The sequence below is a fragment of the Astyanax mexicanus genome, chromosome 1, assembly GCF_023375975.1.
Source record: "Astyanax mexicanus isolate ESR-SI-001 chromosome 1, AstMex3_surface, whole genome shotgun sequence".
Taxonomy (NCBI): domain Eukaryota; kingdom Metazoa; phylum Chordata; class Actinopteri; order Characiformes; family Acestrorhamphidae; genus Astyanax; species Astyanax mexicanus.
This window is the reverse complement of record NC_064408.1, coordinates 92,435,125-92,452,273: the sequence shown is the minus strand read 5'-3', so window position 1 is coordinate 92,452,273 and position 17,149 is coordinate 92,435,125. Positions and strand designations below refer to the sequence as shown.

Below are 17,149 nucleotides of genomic sequence, written 5' to 3'. Positions count from 1 at the left end.
GCTTTACATGTGCTCTTTTCACTAGGCAGTTACTGTGAAGCACGCTGGCTCGTGATGCTTGAGATGCCGTTTTTTAATTAAAAAAAAAAAAGTCATGTTTTTGGCAGAAACTGGCAGCTATCAATCACCAGACTATCCAAATAGTCTGGTGTAGACTATTTGGTAGGTTAAGTTAAGATCAATGTCCATTGAGAATGGATTTTTTTTTTTTTTTTTTTTTTTACCTGATTTCAGATGCCTTTAATTAGGCTGAGAATGTTACTGAGCTAGAATGCTAGATCACATGGACTAGGATTTGATCTTGTCTAGAAGAAGCCAGTCATCCAGTACCCAACCCCTCACTAAGAAACAATCATTTCACCCCCTAGCAAAAGTGAGGAACTGCTTCTGCTTGCTACTGTAGTTTTTAAACGCTTCAGTGTCACTGCTGAACTGAGAATAGCATGTGGTGGCTCTGTGACCACTGATGAAGTACTTGATTACAATTTGATTACCCAAACTGTGCAGCAACAGATTGGCTGCGGATGAGTGTGAGAAAACTCCAGCACCCCTGTTGTGTCTGATCCACCACCCAAATAATAGCTGCTCAGCAGTGGTATTTTGGGATTCTGACGATTAAAGAACAGGCTGAAAGTGGGATCGTAAAGTATGCAAAGGAACAGATTATAAAACTTCATCGTGCTCCTATATGGTAAATGTAGTTTAATAGTTGTAGGAAAAAAAGAGGTGGTCACAATGTAACGCTTGATCTGTATTATTTGTATTGGTCTCCTGATTTACCCCCAATGAAAAAGGTTTAACCATTTTCACATCAAAACCCATTCTGTATGATTGTTTTACACCCTGCTAAATTATCTAGCAGGTTTAATATCTGGACAAGTCAGTGACTGAGTCAAAAGCAGCAAGAGAGACAACCAATTCATCTTCTGTGGGTCAGAGCAGTTTCAGGAGAGCCTGCCCACTTTGTTTCCCTGATTATAACAATTAGGAGAGCATTACAAAAAAAATAGCAACTACTTGTCCAGGATAATTTTTTATTCTAGAAAGTAGAATTCTAGAAAGTATTTTGCGAGAAAACAAAATGTACCTGTTTTTCAGGTTTTTATAGAAAGTAAAGATGCTAGCATTGTAACCAGTGTTTAAAAGCTTTACATAATGTCTGAAGCTGAATTATTTGATACTGTTCCGAGTTGAGAAAATAAATACATTATTCAATAGAAGAATGATCAGACAATTTGCTCTCTGGTGGTTTGGCAAACCTGGAACACATTCTCAAGTGAGTATTCTCTTCTCTAGAGGTGTTCAGTCATGGCATCACTAATTCTCACATGCATTTAGTTCTTGTGGGGGAAAAAAAGTTTTTGTAGGCCACCCCATGTGAGTCATAACAGAAAGACTACAGCACAACCAGTCATCAAATGTGAGTGGCACAATATTGTGACTGCCAACTCAAAAAGTGGTTTCCCAAAAGTATCTCAGCATTATCTGAACATGGAGCAAAAGAGCATGCTCAGTGTAATGCTTTTTGTTTGAACCTCTAAGGATCACTTTTGTGCTAAGAAGCTTTTGGGGGAACTCACCCTTCTACAGTAAGGAAAGGCTCACATTTATTTCAGTTTTATTTATTACTTTCAACAATATTCCCTGTAAACATTACAAATCAGCACCGTGTACGCTCAGAGGCAGAAAGAGAAACGGAGTGGTCACAAACCCCCAGGGAAATAAAGGACAAATTGCTGGAGCAAAATGTTTCGAGGAGAAACAAACCGGTGAACAGCTACCTAACTTACAATAAGAAAATCATTCAGTTTATCTGGCAGATCACAGCAAAGGACAGTTCAATAAATTATAATAGCAAAAACTGTTTACAGAGTATCTGGTCAAATAAATACGGACAGGTTAAGATCTTTTCATGAACATAATTCAAGGCTGGTCGTATTGCTTTGACTTAATCCTGGTTTCTAGTGTTCACACACTAGATCTGATTGTATCCCGTGTTCTAGATAACAGTACAGGTCAGCTGCAAGGGGAAGACCTTATCGACTGTCCAGATTTTCCTTCATACAGTGTCAGGTCTAGCTGAAAGCTGCTCAACGCTGTAGTCGTGAAAGACTGTAGAGATTGCAAAAAGGATAAAATACATATAAAACATTGAAAAGATCCCTGATTTCTACTCCATTTGAAATCTTTGTTCATGCGCACACACCAAATTAAGTACACGTTTATCAATAATTTTAGGACACCTAACCCAATAAAACAATTCAGTGTGATAATTTCAAGGCACCGCAAGTTAGATACTGAATATACCTTCCACATTTTTTATCCTTCTCTTTTCTTTTCTCAATTTCAACTAAAAACATTATTTTACAGCATCTGGACGCAACAGTGCTCCAGATATTACTTGATACCTCTGTATAGAGACGCTTGTGAGATGACATGCAAGCAGAAAAAGTGACTTTGGTTTTCATATGAATAATAAAAATTCTCTCAAAATAGATTGTGGTTGAACAGATGCATTCTATGATCATACAACCCATTTTTGTACTGTGAGTTTGGTCCAAGGTTCCAAAAACAATTCACTGACAGTTAAAAAAAAATCCAAATCCAGGAATACTGAGAACACAATGGCCCTTAAGACACCCATCCAAGGATCTCTACTAAACCTTAAGCTGTAAACAAGTGTGAATGTTCAAGTTACTGTCAAAAAGTGTATCCCAGAGTAAGCCTGTTGGTTCAGAGAAAAAAAAACAAAAGACAGAACAGTTTGAACTAAAAAAAAAAACGCTAAAAATCTCAGTAGATCCCCTCATCCTATAAAACCCAGTATATGAAAACGTATTGGAAATGCATGTGGAGTGAAAATTCCTGAAGAGTGTAAGGCATTTGTTCCAGAGGTAGATGGCTTCATGGAATTTCCATTTCACGCTCAATGCCCACATATTTGAGAGCGTCTGCTTGACTGTATCTGAAAAGGAGAAACATATACAGCACAAGATAAGGCTCAACTGTCACAGCAGAATTATTTACACTTAGGACAGTCAATACAAAGTTTTCAAGTGAGGATTGTTTTTGCATCTTTACATAAATTTAAGCTAATATTAAAGATGACTTTAAGTGGCCAAGTTGACTGCCGTCTTGCTTCCTAGTTTGTCCTATACATAAATTCTACAGGGTTACAATGAGATGTGGTTAAAAACTCTAATGCAGTGCACTCAAGTGATTGATATGGCCCTGAAGTCAAAACAATCAAAAATAAATAAATAAATAAAATAAAAAAACATTCAGGCACAAGGGGCAATTCTGGGTTCCAAACACAAATTGAACAGTTATGGACACAGGGCCAGCTCCTACCTGTAGTCAAAGAACAGCTCTTCCCCAGTTTGTATGGCTCTCTTGGCAAAAATGCCTATTCTGTGATCCCCATTAACCATCATAACTGTTCATGAGAGGAAAGAGAGAGACACCAAAATTACAGTACCAGTCAAAAGTTTGGACACATCATCTCATTCAAAGTTTTTCCATATTTAATTTATTTTCTACATTGTTTTTACATTATTAGACATGAAAACTATTCCAAGTGACTCAAAAACACTTAAAATTTACCAAGGGTGTGCAGATCTGTCACTAGATAAATCTAAAGTATTAAACATATTCTGGTTTAATATCTTCTGTTAACTGGTACTGCACATTTCCGGTTTAACAAAACGGGTACAGCATTTCAGATAACTCACCTTTTGCATAGCAATTGGGATTCACAGAGTGGTTCGCAAACCTGATCTTGTTGCCTTTCCTTGTTGCATCAACAACAAAATCTAAGGTACAGAGAGGTGTGGCATTATTAAGGTGTTACAACAGTAGCAGAGCAGAGCATCGTTTGTGAAGAGAGAGTCAGGAGGAGAGGAAAACACTTACCATTGTTCAGGTTAAACAAGAAACTGCACATGTACTTGTCATAGACCTTGCCTCTACGGTCAGCCTCGTCCTGAGAGATTATCTACAAAAATGTGTATAAAGAGGGTGAGTTACAAAACAGATCCATGAGGACTGAAACATCAAAATAGCTAAAATATAGCAAGCAAACCTTCAAATGTAATGCAGCATGCATACATTTATATATTTGTGTTTTTTTTTTGAACACCATCAGTAGCTTATAAGCATACAGCTGATATGATTATTCAAATACTTCACACAGCTTTGTTTTCTCCACAATCATCTTTACTGCTTGTTGTTACGACACAGTAGGGTTGGGTGTTAATGTATAAAAAAAATAAATAAATAAAAAATAATAGGATTTTTATTTCTTACAGAACTTTTCATTTTTTTGTAAACAGCCAGTAGCACCATGTGAAGTGATGAGCAAGCTGTTTCCTTTACATTTAAGGCCAAATAAAAAAAAAAATAATAATAATAATAAGCATGTCTATTTAACCTTACATGCAGCTAAAATATTAAACATGATGCAAACAAAACCTCCTTGTTTTTCAGTTTAGAAAAAGTGCAAAACATGAAAATCACTGCCATACAAGAGAGTTATTTACAGGTTTCTCACAGAAGCAAATGTCTTTCAGGTAAGATTGCTTCTGACAGCTTCTTTAAGTAAAAATGTTCACAATCCTGAATATCTCAAAAACAGTGATGTGCCATATCTTAATGCACATATTAAAATGATAAAGATTTAACCCATCTTGACAGCAGTCTATTTTTTATTGTTTATGTTTGCATTCACTAAATATTCTACACTTACACATTTTTTTGTAAATGCAAATTTGAAGTAACATTACTTTTTCGTTTTGTTAACAGTAATTTACCAAGACATTGACTTTGTATAAAATTAGACATTTGTATATTTTTTTGTTTTTTTAACTGAATGTTTAAAACTGTAAGCCTGGAACATTAATTTTGCTGCAATAGGATATTCTTGAAACGAATTAAATATCTTCATCATATCACCAATAATATTGTCATTACAAAAATTCCCTGAAATATTGCAAAATTGTTTTAGGACCATCTCCACCCTAGTGTGGAAAACATTAATCAGTACCTTACCTCTCCACAGTATTCAGAGATGAACTCGTTCTTCTGAACTGGCTCTTTAATAAAAATGCCCCATCCAGCTACATCAGAGGGCGCCAACAGCAAGTGCTAAACACAAAAAGGTCAAGATCACATGAGGAACACACACTTGACACACTGTACACCTTCTACACACCCAAAACTCTCCCTCTCTCAACAAGCTACATGTGAATCATACTGGAGCGCACTGTGGTAAGACCAGTGGCCACTAGGCTACAGCACTCTGTACATACAATTCAATCAATACATAAAGCACATGTTCCTAAATCAGCAGGCAAGTCAAATAATTTAATACTTGTTGTAAAGTGAGGAATTGTCAAGACAAAACAAAATAAAACAAATTGCTTATCCAGGAAAATCTACACTAGTTCTGACTCTGAATGAAGAGGCTGCTGACGCACCTTCTTGGCTCCTCTCTGGATGCTGCAGTTTTTGCAGGAGACATTCTTGCTGTCCCAGTGGTCTGCGGCTCCGCAGGTCAAACACAGGTCCGGGTCACACTCACGGACAGCCAGGTAACAGGGACACTGTTTAGTGTTACACTGGGCTTTACAGCGGCATCCTGGGAACCGGTTCTGACCTGCACACAAGCAAAAAAATTAGACATGCTCATTCCTACCAACACAATGATTTGATTATAAATCGTAGAAAATTTCAGATTTAATCAATTTTATGTTATTTTCAAAAACAGAATAAACGCCCGAATGTGACAGCTACTGTGGCTACTATATTATATTATTATACTATATTATATTATTATGATAGATTATCATATTGTTATTGGTACATATAAAAAGGGGTGGGGTGATATGGCCATAAAATATCATCACAATATTTTATTGTGATATTATTACTGAGATAATGATATTTTGGGGGATATGACAAAATATTAAATTTAAAAATATATATAACTTTAAGCATGCTGCAACAAAATGGATATTATTAATATTATTATTATTTATTTCACAATTTTAATACATAAGATGGTTTGGCACACCCCTAAGTTTAATAATGCACCTCATATATCTAAGATTGAAATGAAATAAATGATACTGGACATAATCTGTTTCTAGAAGATATTTAAAGGGAAATTAGACCAGTGTGAATTTTACTTTTGTTACAAACTGCAAAAAAGTTGTAACCTGGTTTCCCATATGGCCCTAAAATTATATGATCATATTTCTGACAATTTAAAAAAAAATGTTGGCAATATTATTGCATACTATAGGATATGACATAAAGGCTATCTTTTTCATCTGCAAAGAATACGTCTTCTTGTATTTAGTAATATTTAGTAAATTGGTGCAGATAAATCTATGCAGAACTGAACACCACAATGACTAAAGAAATCAGACTTTTATATCCGATCTTTCAGTGCATGGATCCGTGTCCGTATACTCACACTCTGAGCTGCACTGACAGAATTTCTCACAAAAGTTTTGGGCAGTGACACAGGGGCAGGAGCTGTCACAAGGCTGTCGCGGGTGGTCACACGGCTGGTAGTTGTACACGTGATTGGAGGAACCATCTGTGGGGAAAAACAACAAGATAAAGCTGCCTTCTGGCTTACCCAACATGAACAGTCATTAATTTTACTACATTTAATCAGGAAACTATGAAAAACATTTTCAACTGTTCTCAATTGTTCAAATGTTGAATTATCAAATTAATGTGTTTCTAAAAGGCTAATCTGAAAGATCCCACACTCATTAACACAAACCTTTCTTCAGCTGAATTTTTCGACAGTGAGTGGCCCACAATCTACAACACACAAGCAGACAAGGTTATTGAATAAATAAAGATGAACAAATGAAAGCATGACTCATACAGAAAAAAAATCATTTTAAAAACAGACCTATGTTTCCTCTTCTTCTTCCGTGGGGGTGTATCTTCATCTTCTGCAGGGGCACGCGCAATGATGCTGGATTCCTTTACCCTGAATTCATAGACCTAGCAAAGAAACGAGGTTCACCTGATCAAAATGTTCAGTACAGATCCTTTCCAGAGTATGTGTAATAATATATAAAAAGATACATTTTAAAATGTCAATCATTCTTTGGAGAAAAAACAAAAAAAAATATTTTAAGTATCCCGCCCCTTCCTCATTCGTAGAGACAGCTTACCTGTCTGCAGGTCTTTGTGCCGATGAGTCGAGCGATGGCGCAGAAGTTGTCATAGTAAGTGCCAATAAGCACTCTGAACAGAGATGCCTCTGCTCCGCTCCAGTCCACGTTCTCAGGAGGCTCTGAGCTCACCTTCAGCTTTACTGGAGTCTGACAGCGTGAATTTGCCTCTGTACACAAACACAAAAAATGATTAACATAATGGGCAGAGGACATAGTACACGATCGTGTTCATCATTAATTCCAATATTAGTCTGTCCAGTATATTAGAAACACTAAGGGCATTGTTTACAGTTAGAGACAAAATTCCTGCACAATTTACCTTCCCTATACTACCCCATTTACTGAAAAAGACCCCCACCGGTCAAATATTATTTGGGTGATGAACCATCCACAGCGTACTACTATCACTTACCTATCAGCATATATAAACTCCAGCAGCAGAACTATACCGTAAGCATGTTTTATTTTTAATAATCACCCTGCAGAAAAAAACAAACAAACTTTACCCAGCTTTTGGCCAGCATACTGAATATTATTTTAAGTTGATGGATTAGCTGGTCTACAATAAAGATTAACCTGACCAAACTACTGAAGTGGCATAAACATGGTATTTAGACACTAGACTAGACTGACCGAGTCAGTCAACCAGCATGTCTATAAGCTGGTTGACGAGCCCAACCACACTGGAAAATAAGCTTGATCAAGTTTTTTTTCCCCCAGTAAATCAGCTATCCCATCAATCCCAACTCAATCGAAAACACACCCTTTTCTGTTTCAGAGCTTTACTGGTCACCAGCTGATTGGCTGATTAAGCAGGTATGTATTATGCTGGAAAAACATTTTTTTTTCACAGAGAGAATTCAGAGTCTTAAAAGTGGTCTCTATACCTGAGGAGCTGGTAGTTTCGTCTTTCTTATAATCATCATCTTTGTCATTGCAGTCGTTGCTGTCTGTGCCCCCCTCTCGATCGCTGTCTGTGTCTTTAGTCTCTGCATTAACTGTGGGGGTACTCGGCCTGCTGTTGCTGTTGGGAAGGCGGCCCCTGCGTCTGCCGATTGAGCGCTTTATAGGAGTCTTCACACGCTCGGCAACCACACCCACCGGGTACTCCCTCACTATGCCATCCTGAGAGATCAGTTACAAAAGGTATAAACATTTTGAGCACTTCACAATGCACTGCCTGGTTGTTAGACACCAGTCTTTCATAAACACTGAAGACATACCAATTTATGTTCAAATCTGTCCCAGAGGAAATCTGTGTTGTTCAAGGGCGTAATATTTTGAACTTATGTTAGAAAAGCTACAAAATTACAACTGTATATATTTAATTATTTACCTTTTCCCTTGAAACTACAAGGCATACCCTATTTTTCAGATGCACTGTATTATAAGGTGTACTATCAATGAACATCTATTTTCTTGTCTTTCTTCCTACATACGGCTTATCGCATTATAAAGTGCATTAGGCACTACTAAGGATGCCTTCAATGAAGTGAGCAAGGGTGTTGACACGTTTCCATTTTAGTGGGGAAGCGCCTAAGTAAACAAAACTGTAATTCTTAAAAGTCAAACGAGTGCTGGATGTTTATCTACACAATTTTTTTCTCTTAAAAAAACATTTATTTGGTTGAGTAAAGCACTTTCGTTTATTTACAGTAAGGTTTAAGTTCCAATATTTTTGTCCAATTGTGAGTTTTTAAATGACGTTTCTCCAGCACTAAGGATGGAGGCAGCAGAATTAGCATTAGCCCCAAACCGCAGCACTGAACTTAGGAACCTTGAGTGTTCAGTTAGCTGTTCATCCCATGTAGCTTGTTTTCAACACAGTAAACACGCAGACTACAGTCTGATATACTCACTTCTGAATGGCAAAAGAGCGAGTGCTGCTGTTAGCGGCTAAGGCTGCTGCACCCAGCCTTAGTGTTGAAAAAATTTGACTGAAAACTCACCCTTATTAGTGCTGTACTTCTGCAGAGTGGCTTTACTGCTCCTTAATACCTGACTAGTAGAATTCATACATAAGGCGCACTTTATAATAAAGGGCACTGTAGATTTTTGGGAAAATGTAAGAATTTTAAATGTGCCTTATAGTTAAGAAAATAAGGTACATAAAAACCTTGCAATTTTCATCTAGAAATGAGTTCATTGGGAAGGACCATACCTGAACCAGATACATATAGCAGTCAATGCCACATGGTTTACTGTCCACCATGTTCTCCATGTTCTTTCGTTTATACGTGTTTGGGGTTGCATGGAAAGCTGTAATCAGAAACAGAAATAAAACATCCATCATAATGACCTTGAAACTGTTTTTAAACCTCGACCCCCAAACTCCTAAACAGAATGCAGACTCACGGTGGAGGAAGCAGTCGTATTTGAAGCAGCGTCTGCAGAAGAGGGTGTGGAAGGAGTGCAGACTCTGTTCTCGCTGTACTGATTTTGCATTTGGTCCATCAATGTTTGGGGTGCACTCTGGAGGAAGTGCTCCAGGGAGCTGCTGCTCAGTCAGTTCTTTATACCTGTGCAATAATTAAAGGGACAGTTTTACTGCTATCAGTTCTACCCAGCAAACTATCTTTTAATGTAATTAATTTCTACACTTTGCAGGTTTGTTGTTGCTTCAGAACATTACAGGTTTACCAACATAATCTGTGATATAAATCACATTACACAAACAAATATCAGCATTAAAAAGAAAATATCACTGCACAATACCTTAAAATGGAAAACAAAGTTTAATATGATGCCTCAGGACAGCAACACTGGTTAATAAGAAACCAATTTTATGAGGAGATAGAGAATGCTGAAAGTGTGTAGAACTTACTTCTCCTTAAGCTCTTCTGGTGAGCCTTTATCAGGAAACATGGAGGAGATAGCTTCAAAGATTTTATCAGAGGGGAACTTTTTGGAGCAGTCGCTGCTTCGACCTGTAACAACGCACAGCATACAGAAATTCTGATTATAAAACAAAAGTCAAGTACCATATTCAAGGCTGACTGCAGAGGACAGAGAAGCAATAAAATTGCTCACAAAACACTAAAACACTGACAGTGAAAATAGATTTTGAGTTCACTTCCTTTAACAAACATTAATAATGCTTGTACAATATACCAAGCACTACCAAGAAGAAACAATATGATGCAAAATAATGTGCTTATACAATGTGGTTAATATCAATTTGCTTTTATTTAGTAACTATTTAGTAAAATCTGCAGATAATTCTTTTAAAAAATACTGTGCTAAAGTACAGGAATGTTTTGATTTGTTTTCCTGCATCTGTAACCCTTTACCTATAAATTGTATATAACCGTTTTTAAAAATGTATGCAAGTAGAAATATTAAAAAATTAAATTAATGCATCCCTAATTCTTAGTGATTCTTACTAAAAATCTTTAACCTCAATGATTTTCTAATTAAGGAATTTACTTAATTTACGTAATCCTTACTCTCAGAGTTTAGAAGTTGGTCCTTCCGAGAATCGTCAGTGTCATCCTTCCCATCACACACATCCATCTTTTCCAGTTTATAATCATGCTGATCGTCATCATCGTCATCATCTTCATTGTCACTGTACTGGTTGAGTGCATTTACCAACTCAACGAAGATTTCATCATTTATAAAACCACATTCTACAAAAAAAAACAACAACAAACAAATGTCTTTTGTTGAGTTCTCCTGTTGTATTTGGAGTACACTGCAATATAATCATGTCTAAATCATGTGGCTCTACTACAATATGGTACAAAAATCCTATTTCTTGGGACATAAATAAATCCTGTAAAAACAAATCCTGCACAAACCTCTATCTCCATGTACTTTTCCATCATAGTTCTTAATAAGCTCTTCAATAAAGGTGCCATCCTGATCAAGGATTTCATCTCCCATGTACGGGATATTGTGCAAAACCGTCTCATCTTCAACCTAGGGAGAAATCAGACAGAGCTTCGTATTGTGATTAAGTGCAACACTAGTAGCAAGACACTGAGCTCCAAGAACTGATGTGTTATTGCGTAATAGTACTTATATTCCTATATTTCTAAAATGTAGTAAGCCATGTGTTAGTTTTACAAATGATTAAAAACACATCTGTCTGAAGTTTTGAATTGTGACATCACTAAACAGCCAAAGTATGAACAGTATCAGCTGGTAAGTGAAAGAGACATTTTGAAACTTTACCATAAAATTCTGTTGCAGTGGGGACCACGAATACATCACAGGTACAGATGCTACAGCATTCAGCGTTTTCAGAGGAATGACTTGTTTGGAGAACTCTGTGAAGCCACTGTCAACTGTGCACTGTATGAAACAAGAGCCATGTAGAATTTTAAACAATACTGCAATCTTGAAATCAGAGAGGTTTTCCTCCATGAACTACTTAATTATTAAGCCAAACAGCTTTGGAACGCAAACAAACTAAGATTAATGAAAAACAAACAATCTGGCAAGAATGTTTCCATCCAGTGAGGACATTTGTCTTTATCAAAGAGCGCAGTGTGAAGTGGCAGGAACTGAATTAGAAGCCGGGAGAACAAACCTCTCTCGTTCCACGTAAGGAGCTCACAGGTGTCATGATATGCACAGGCTGAATTCGCCGCAATTTCCATTCCTGATTCAGAATATCAGTGCGCTCCAATATCTTCTGTCTGTTGGAGTTGAACATGCTCTGTAGAAAATAACACACATTCTGCTTCAATAATATGCAAGCAGTCAACGCACACATTAACCAACATCACAAAAAACAATACAATATTATCTATTGTTATACTAATAATACGAAATATATATTAACCTAAACTTATTCTATCACAACAGCTCTTCCCTGTAACATAATAGAATTGCACTGCATTAATAAGCATGTAGTGAGGTAGTGCGAGCAGGTGGAGAGTGGTATATAAACACACAGATTAAACTATTCAATCACCTTAAAAGTTGCATCATGTGGTTAAAGAGGTTGAAAATGTGAAAGATTGCAGTCTACACTGATGACAGACATCAACAACTGCTTTACGACTGGCATCTACCTAAATTCCACAAGATGTGTGAAACAGTCCTTTAAGATTCTAGTCCATGTTGAAACAAGTGTAAACAAAATCCCTGCAGATTTTTCAGGAGTAAATCCATGCTGAAAATCTCTTTATCTACCACATCCCAATGGCATTTAACTGGGTTCAGATCAGGGAAGGTCACTGAAGAACACTAAACTCACTGACATTTCCAGAAAAACAGCTTGAGCCTGGACTGTTGACACAAGGCAGGTTGGGTCCACGGATTTACACAGTCAGTGCCAAATTCTAACCCTACCATCTGTGTGCCTCGGCAGAAATTGATATTCATTTGACCATGCTTTTTTCTTAAACTGCAGTTTTGGTGAGCCTGTCCCCACTGCAGCCCCAGTTGAAACCCACTGTGGTCTTCAGCTACGGCTGTATGGTAGTTATTAAACTATTCTAGGTAATCTCTAGAGGCTTTAGTAAAATTATGATGGCTAATTTGAACATTATCTGAAGCTGACGGTCAGGTACAACATGATTTTATTGTATTTCACTGCTGTTGCAAGACTCACTGAATTGATAACTGCACAAAAGAATAGGTGTGGATGTTGCTGATGAGTGTTTTGGCTGTATAATCAGTATGTTTTGTCCTTCATGCTTACCTTCACCTCATCAGCTCTCCTGAAGCGTTTCAGCTGTCGTAGCCTCATGTACACAGACTTCACTCTCTTCCTCCAGCACACTGGGCCTTTCTCCATTTTCTTCCCAGTCAAGCCCATGGTTTCCCTATGAGAACATACAGCATTCATATTTGATTAGTGACGAACAGAGACACTGTTTTCAATACAGAAATTTGTAGTTCATGGTTTTTATAATACTATATTAAAGAACATCACAGTGATATAAAATCACTATTGTTTTTTAAGGTTTTAAACGTTGATGAAAAAGCATGGACAAATTCTACCAGCAATAAAAACTTACTGATCTAAACTTTTAGATCTTCTGGAGATCAAATTAGACAGCTTTTTCTGAATGACAGGAATTCATATAACCCAACATTGCCAGACCAGTTTAAGTCAGTATGCGCTCAGTTATTCAGTAAACCATTAATGAATTGTGGAAATGACCCAAACTGAAATGTCTTAAACACTGCAGCTAACCAGTGTTTTAGAATTATACCCATCCTATAACTATTAAATGTATACATGACCAAATATTGACAAGCGATCTGTCTCAAGCAGTTTAAGTTGGAACTGTATAAATTGATAGAAAAATGTACCATTACTAGGAATTGGTCTTCTGGTGCCAAAGTACTGAATATTTTTACTTGTAGTTTTACGATTGCCTTTTCTCTGAAATCACTGACAAACATAGGTTATCAAATTTACATAGTGTTGAAGAAAGTTCCTGTTTAGTATTCAACCAAAGTGTGTTTTTAAGGTGAAGCCTTAAATATTACACTGAATGTTAATATTGTTAAAACCAGCAGTGCTCCTGTCTCACTGTGCTCATTTAATCATCCCCAAACCTCTCCAAAAAAGCCCAGAATTGCTAGTTATAATCCAAACCTAACTAAGCTTAATTAGTCATGAAGAACTAAGCTAAAGCACATGTTCTTGAACTGCGCTGGTATAGATGTCTTCATCTACCATATTGAACAACTCTGTCCCTGTTGAAAGTAGATGCGACAGACGCTGACTAGGCGTTAAGTAACACTGACAAATTCACAAGTACAGCTTTGTGGGCAAGTTCGTCCAGGCTTTCCATCTGAACATGTACGAGCAGAGAAAAATGTTGCAGCAAAAATAGAAATAGCCATCTGCAAGTCTAACATAAGTGCTGAATAAAAACCACTGAGTCAGACAAACAGGATGAGCTGGGTGCCAGAACTGGCAGTGCTTCTTACTCTGTGTACAATCTTAAATTAACATTCACTGTAACTGCACTTGTATATGATGAACAAACGTTGTTGAAAAGACTGAATAAGAACAAATAAAGATAAATGAGTAATAATAAGAGGAACAGTCTGCTGTGAACATGACCTTTGGTTTGTATCACAGCTCATTCTGCAGTTCTTTTAAGACTAAAATCAGCAGTTCAAATATGCATAGCGGAAACACCAGAGAAGATAAAAGTGGGCTGTATTGCTAAAACTACTCACACACTGTATTACCCCACAGGAAGAGGCACAAAGCTAACATAATTAAATCACACAGTGTGAGTGTGTGCTTTTTAAGGATCGATTTGTCACAAGATCAAATCAAATTAATTCATTTTCCCTCCTCTGATATCCTATCCTGCATCTTCTGCTGCATTCAAGTAAAAAGAGAAGAGGAAAAAAACAAAACAAAAAAAAACATTAACAGCATTACAAAAGAAACAACAACATGGCGGTCTTAAGAATAAACCAAATAAATGTTAAATATCATTAATAAGAAAATTACACAAGAACAAAACAGCTCTCATTTATCAAAACAAACAGACCTAGATCATAAAAAAACAAGAAACACCGTAGCTGCTCATCAATGATTCATATATTTGTGTTCTGATGCTCTGCGTGTTGTCCTGTATACTGTCCAAAGAAACAACTAAACACAGGACAAATCATCTGCTGCAGTCTGGACAATTCTGTCAGTCTTATTTTTAAACCACTTTCTTTATACACTGTCAGTTTACAGTTTTTTGTTTTGTTTCTCAGCAAATATAACCATGAACACTGAATTCAGTAAGTTAAGTCATAAAACAAAACATGCTCAATACATAATTAGCTAGCTACATTAAAAGCTTAGAGAAAGGAAAATGTAAGAAACAGAAGGACAAACTTAACCTAGCTATAGGACATGTATATGAATATACATCCCAAATAAAGCAAAATAAATACACTAATATTCTCCATAAGATCTATCCATGCAATTTTCTGATAACTAAAAACTGGGATGTAAGCAATACTTGAGATAAACACATGGCTCATATTTTCTTTACATTCTAATGTGGCCTTTAACCTTTGGACAGAATTAAGTTTATATTTATTCCTTGTTTTTACTTCAAAGGCATCATGTGTTACTTTGAATAAAAACTAGTCTTTTAAAACTTTTTTTTATAGCAAAATAATATATTCATCAAGAAACAGCATATATGAATAATTGTACAGATCATAAAAACATTAGCTAGAATTAACCGAAAATAAAATCTGTTTTTTTTATCAGCAACATATGTGAAGCCTAGATTTGTATTATTTGTCCATAATTAATGATGTGTGTTTCAAGAGTGAGAAGCAAGTGTTAGCTAGCTATATTTTGTATTGTATTTATGAACACAATATTTTACACAGTCCGATAAATAAATGTTACTTGCTATATGAATAGAAGAACTCTCTCAGTGGAGATGACTGCTGTCACTTATAAACAGGGATCAATAACCAGCCAAAATAAAAAAATCAATCAAGTTGTCTGTGTCATTTCTTTCAGTTTTATTTTCTAACTAGGTTTAGATCACTAGATAATAATATATAAAGCTAACCAGGGCTAAATAAGCATCATTTACTCTGAATCATAACCGTACTTTATAAATATAAACACGTGAATTCAGTAACTTAACTATGGATATACAGCTCTGGGGAAAAAAATAAGAGACCACTTGAAAATTATTAGTTTCTTTGATTGTACCAAATTGAAAACCTCTGGAATATAATTAAGAAGAAGATGGATGATCACAAGCTGAACTGCTCGACTTTTTGCACCAGGTGTGGCATAAAGTAGTAGAGGAGAACAAGCCAAGATGCATGAAAACTGTGAATGAAAACCAGGGTTATCCTACCAAATATTGATTTCTCTCTTTTACTTACAGAAAATGAGAAATGGCTGAAATAACAAAAACGATACAGAGCTTTCAGACCTCAAATAATACAAAGATAAGTTCATATTCATAAAGTTTTAATAAATGCTCTAAATGACAATCTTTTTATGTGGAATTTGGGAGTAATTCACATCAGATTATAGAATAAAACAACAATGCTCATTTTACTCAAACATACACCTATAAGTAGTAAAATCAGAGAAACTGATTCAGAAACTGAAGTGGTCTCATTTTTTTTCCAGAGCTGTATGTATATAAGAGAGTTCTTCACCAGCTCCTCTTCAACACTTGTCGTTAGCTTAGCCTCCACACAGCCCACAGACAGCTCGAGAACAGCGTGTTTAGTGACCGGTGCTGTGTGTTGTGATGACCTACCTGCAGGAGTCCAGTCCACATTAAACACAGTGATTTTTCTCTGTTTGTTTTCGGTCAGAAAAGCGGAGCAGCCTGGAGCAGAGCAGAGAAAAGCTAAAGCTAAGCTAAGGCTAGTGCTAACCCCGCTAACAGCTCTCACTGAACAGAGGGAGGGAGGCGCTTTCTTTCTTTCTTTCTCTCCTTTTTCCGACACCGGTGAACGAACTCGGGCTTCAAACAGAGCCTGGTCGCTTCTTCCCGCCTCCTCCGCTCCAGTCTGATCTCCTCACACCTAAGACTCGCGGTTGGAGCCGCTCTCTGCTTCACCCAGCTCCGCTTTGTGTTCAATAATCGCCGGTATTCCCGCTCTAACTCTGCCCGCTCTCCGCGCTCCTCTCTCCGCCTACTGCACAACCGCCGACCGCCAAACCCCGCAGCCAATCGCGGGCAGCCGCACTCAAGCTCCCCACAGACGCGGGCGCTCATTGGCCAGCACGAACGCGCGCCGCGTCCAATAGCAAGCGGTTGTGCGGCGGGGCCCGAAGTGGGGAACATGTGGAGAAACTCTCTTTGTTCTTCATTTTTAACAAACACTCACTTTTTACAGCTTCAAAGCGAGAGATCTGCTTCAGATCTGTTCTTCTCATCCTCCACCTGCAGCACGAGGGGCCTGGAGCTGCCTGTCGCAGCGCATGATTACTGTAATGCCGATATATCGCTTATATCATCCACAAATTATAGTGCATTATT

General features: G+C 37.1%; 1 protein-coding gene across 1 annotated transcript; it reads right to left on the bottom strand.

Moving 5' to 3' along the window:
• Positions 1-1,606: 1,606 nt before the first annotated feature.
• ezh2 (enhancer of zeste 2 polycomb repressive complex 2 subunit) lies at positions 1,607-16,833 on the bottom strand. The gene is made up of 20 exons (XM_007254789.4): positions 16,421-16,833; positions 12,853-12,976; positions 11,734-11,862; positions 11,376-11,495; positions 11,000-11,120; positions 10,646-10,828; positions 10,024-10,126; positions 9,555-9,718; positions 9,361-9,458; positions 8,087-8,324; positions 7,197-7,366; positions 6,929-7,023; positions 6,794-6,834; positions 6,476-6,601; positions 5,475-5,653; positions 5,047-5,142; positions 3,913-3,994; positions 3,732-3,812; positions 3,352-3,436; positions 1,607-2,965 (listed from the first exon to the last, which is right to left on the bottom strand). The coding sequence occupies exons 2-20, from the start codon at positions 12,967-12,969 to the stop codon at positions 2,905-2,907; spliced, it is 2,289 nt and encodes a 762-aa protein (XP_007254851.1). The 5' UTR covers positions 12,970-12,976; positions 16,421-16,833; the 3' UTR covers positions 1,607-2,904.
• Positions 16,834-17,149: the final 316 nt, after the last annotated feature.

What these genes read in the sequence shown, in the direction of transcription:
- ezh2 (XM_007254789.4), bottom strand. Translation starts at nt 12,969, where the DNA reads ATGGGCTTGACTGGGAAGAAAATGGAGAAAGGCCCAGTGTGCTGGAGG. An exon ending in CACTGCAACAGAATTTTATG is followed by an intron (nt 11,121 to 11,375) that starts GTAAAGTTTCAA and finishes ATTTCTCCCTAG; the next exon opens with GTTGAAGATGAGACGGTTTT. An exon ending in TCCCAATTGCTATGCAAAAG is followed by an intron (nt 3,437 to 3,731) that starts GTGAGTTATCTG and finishes TCTCATGAACAG; the next exon opens with TTATGATGGTTAATGGGGAT.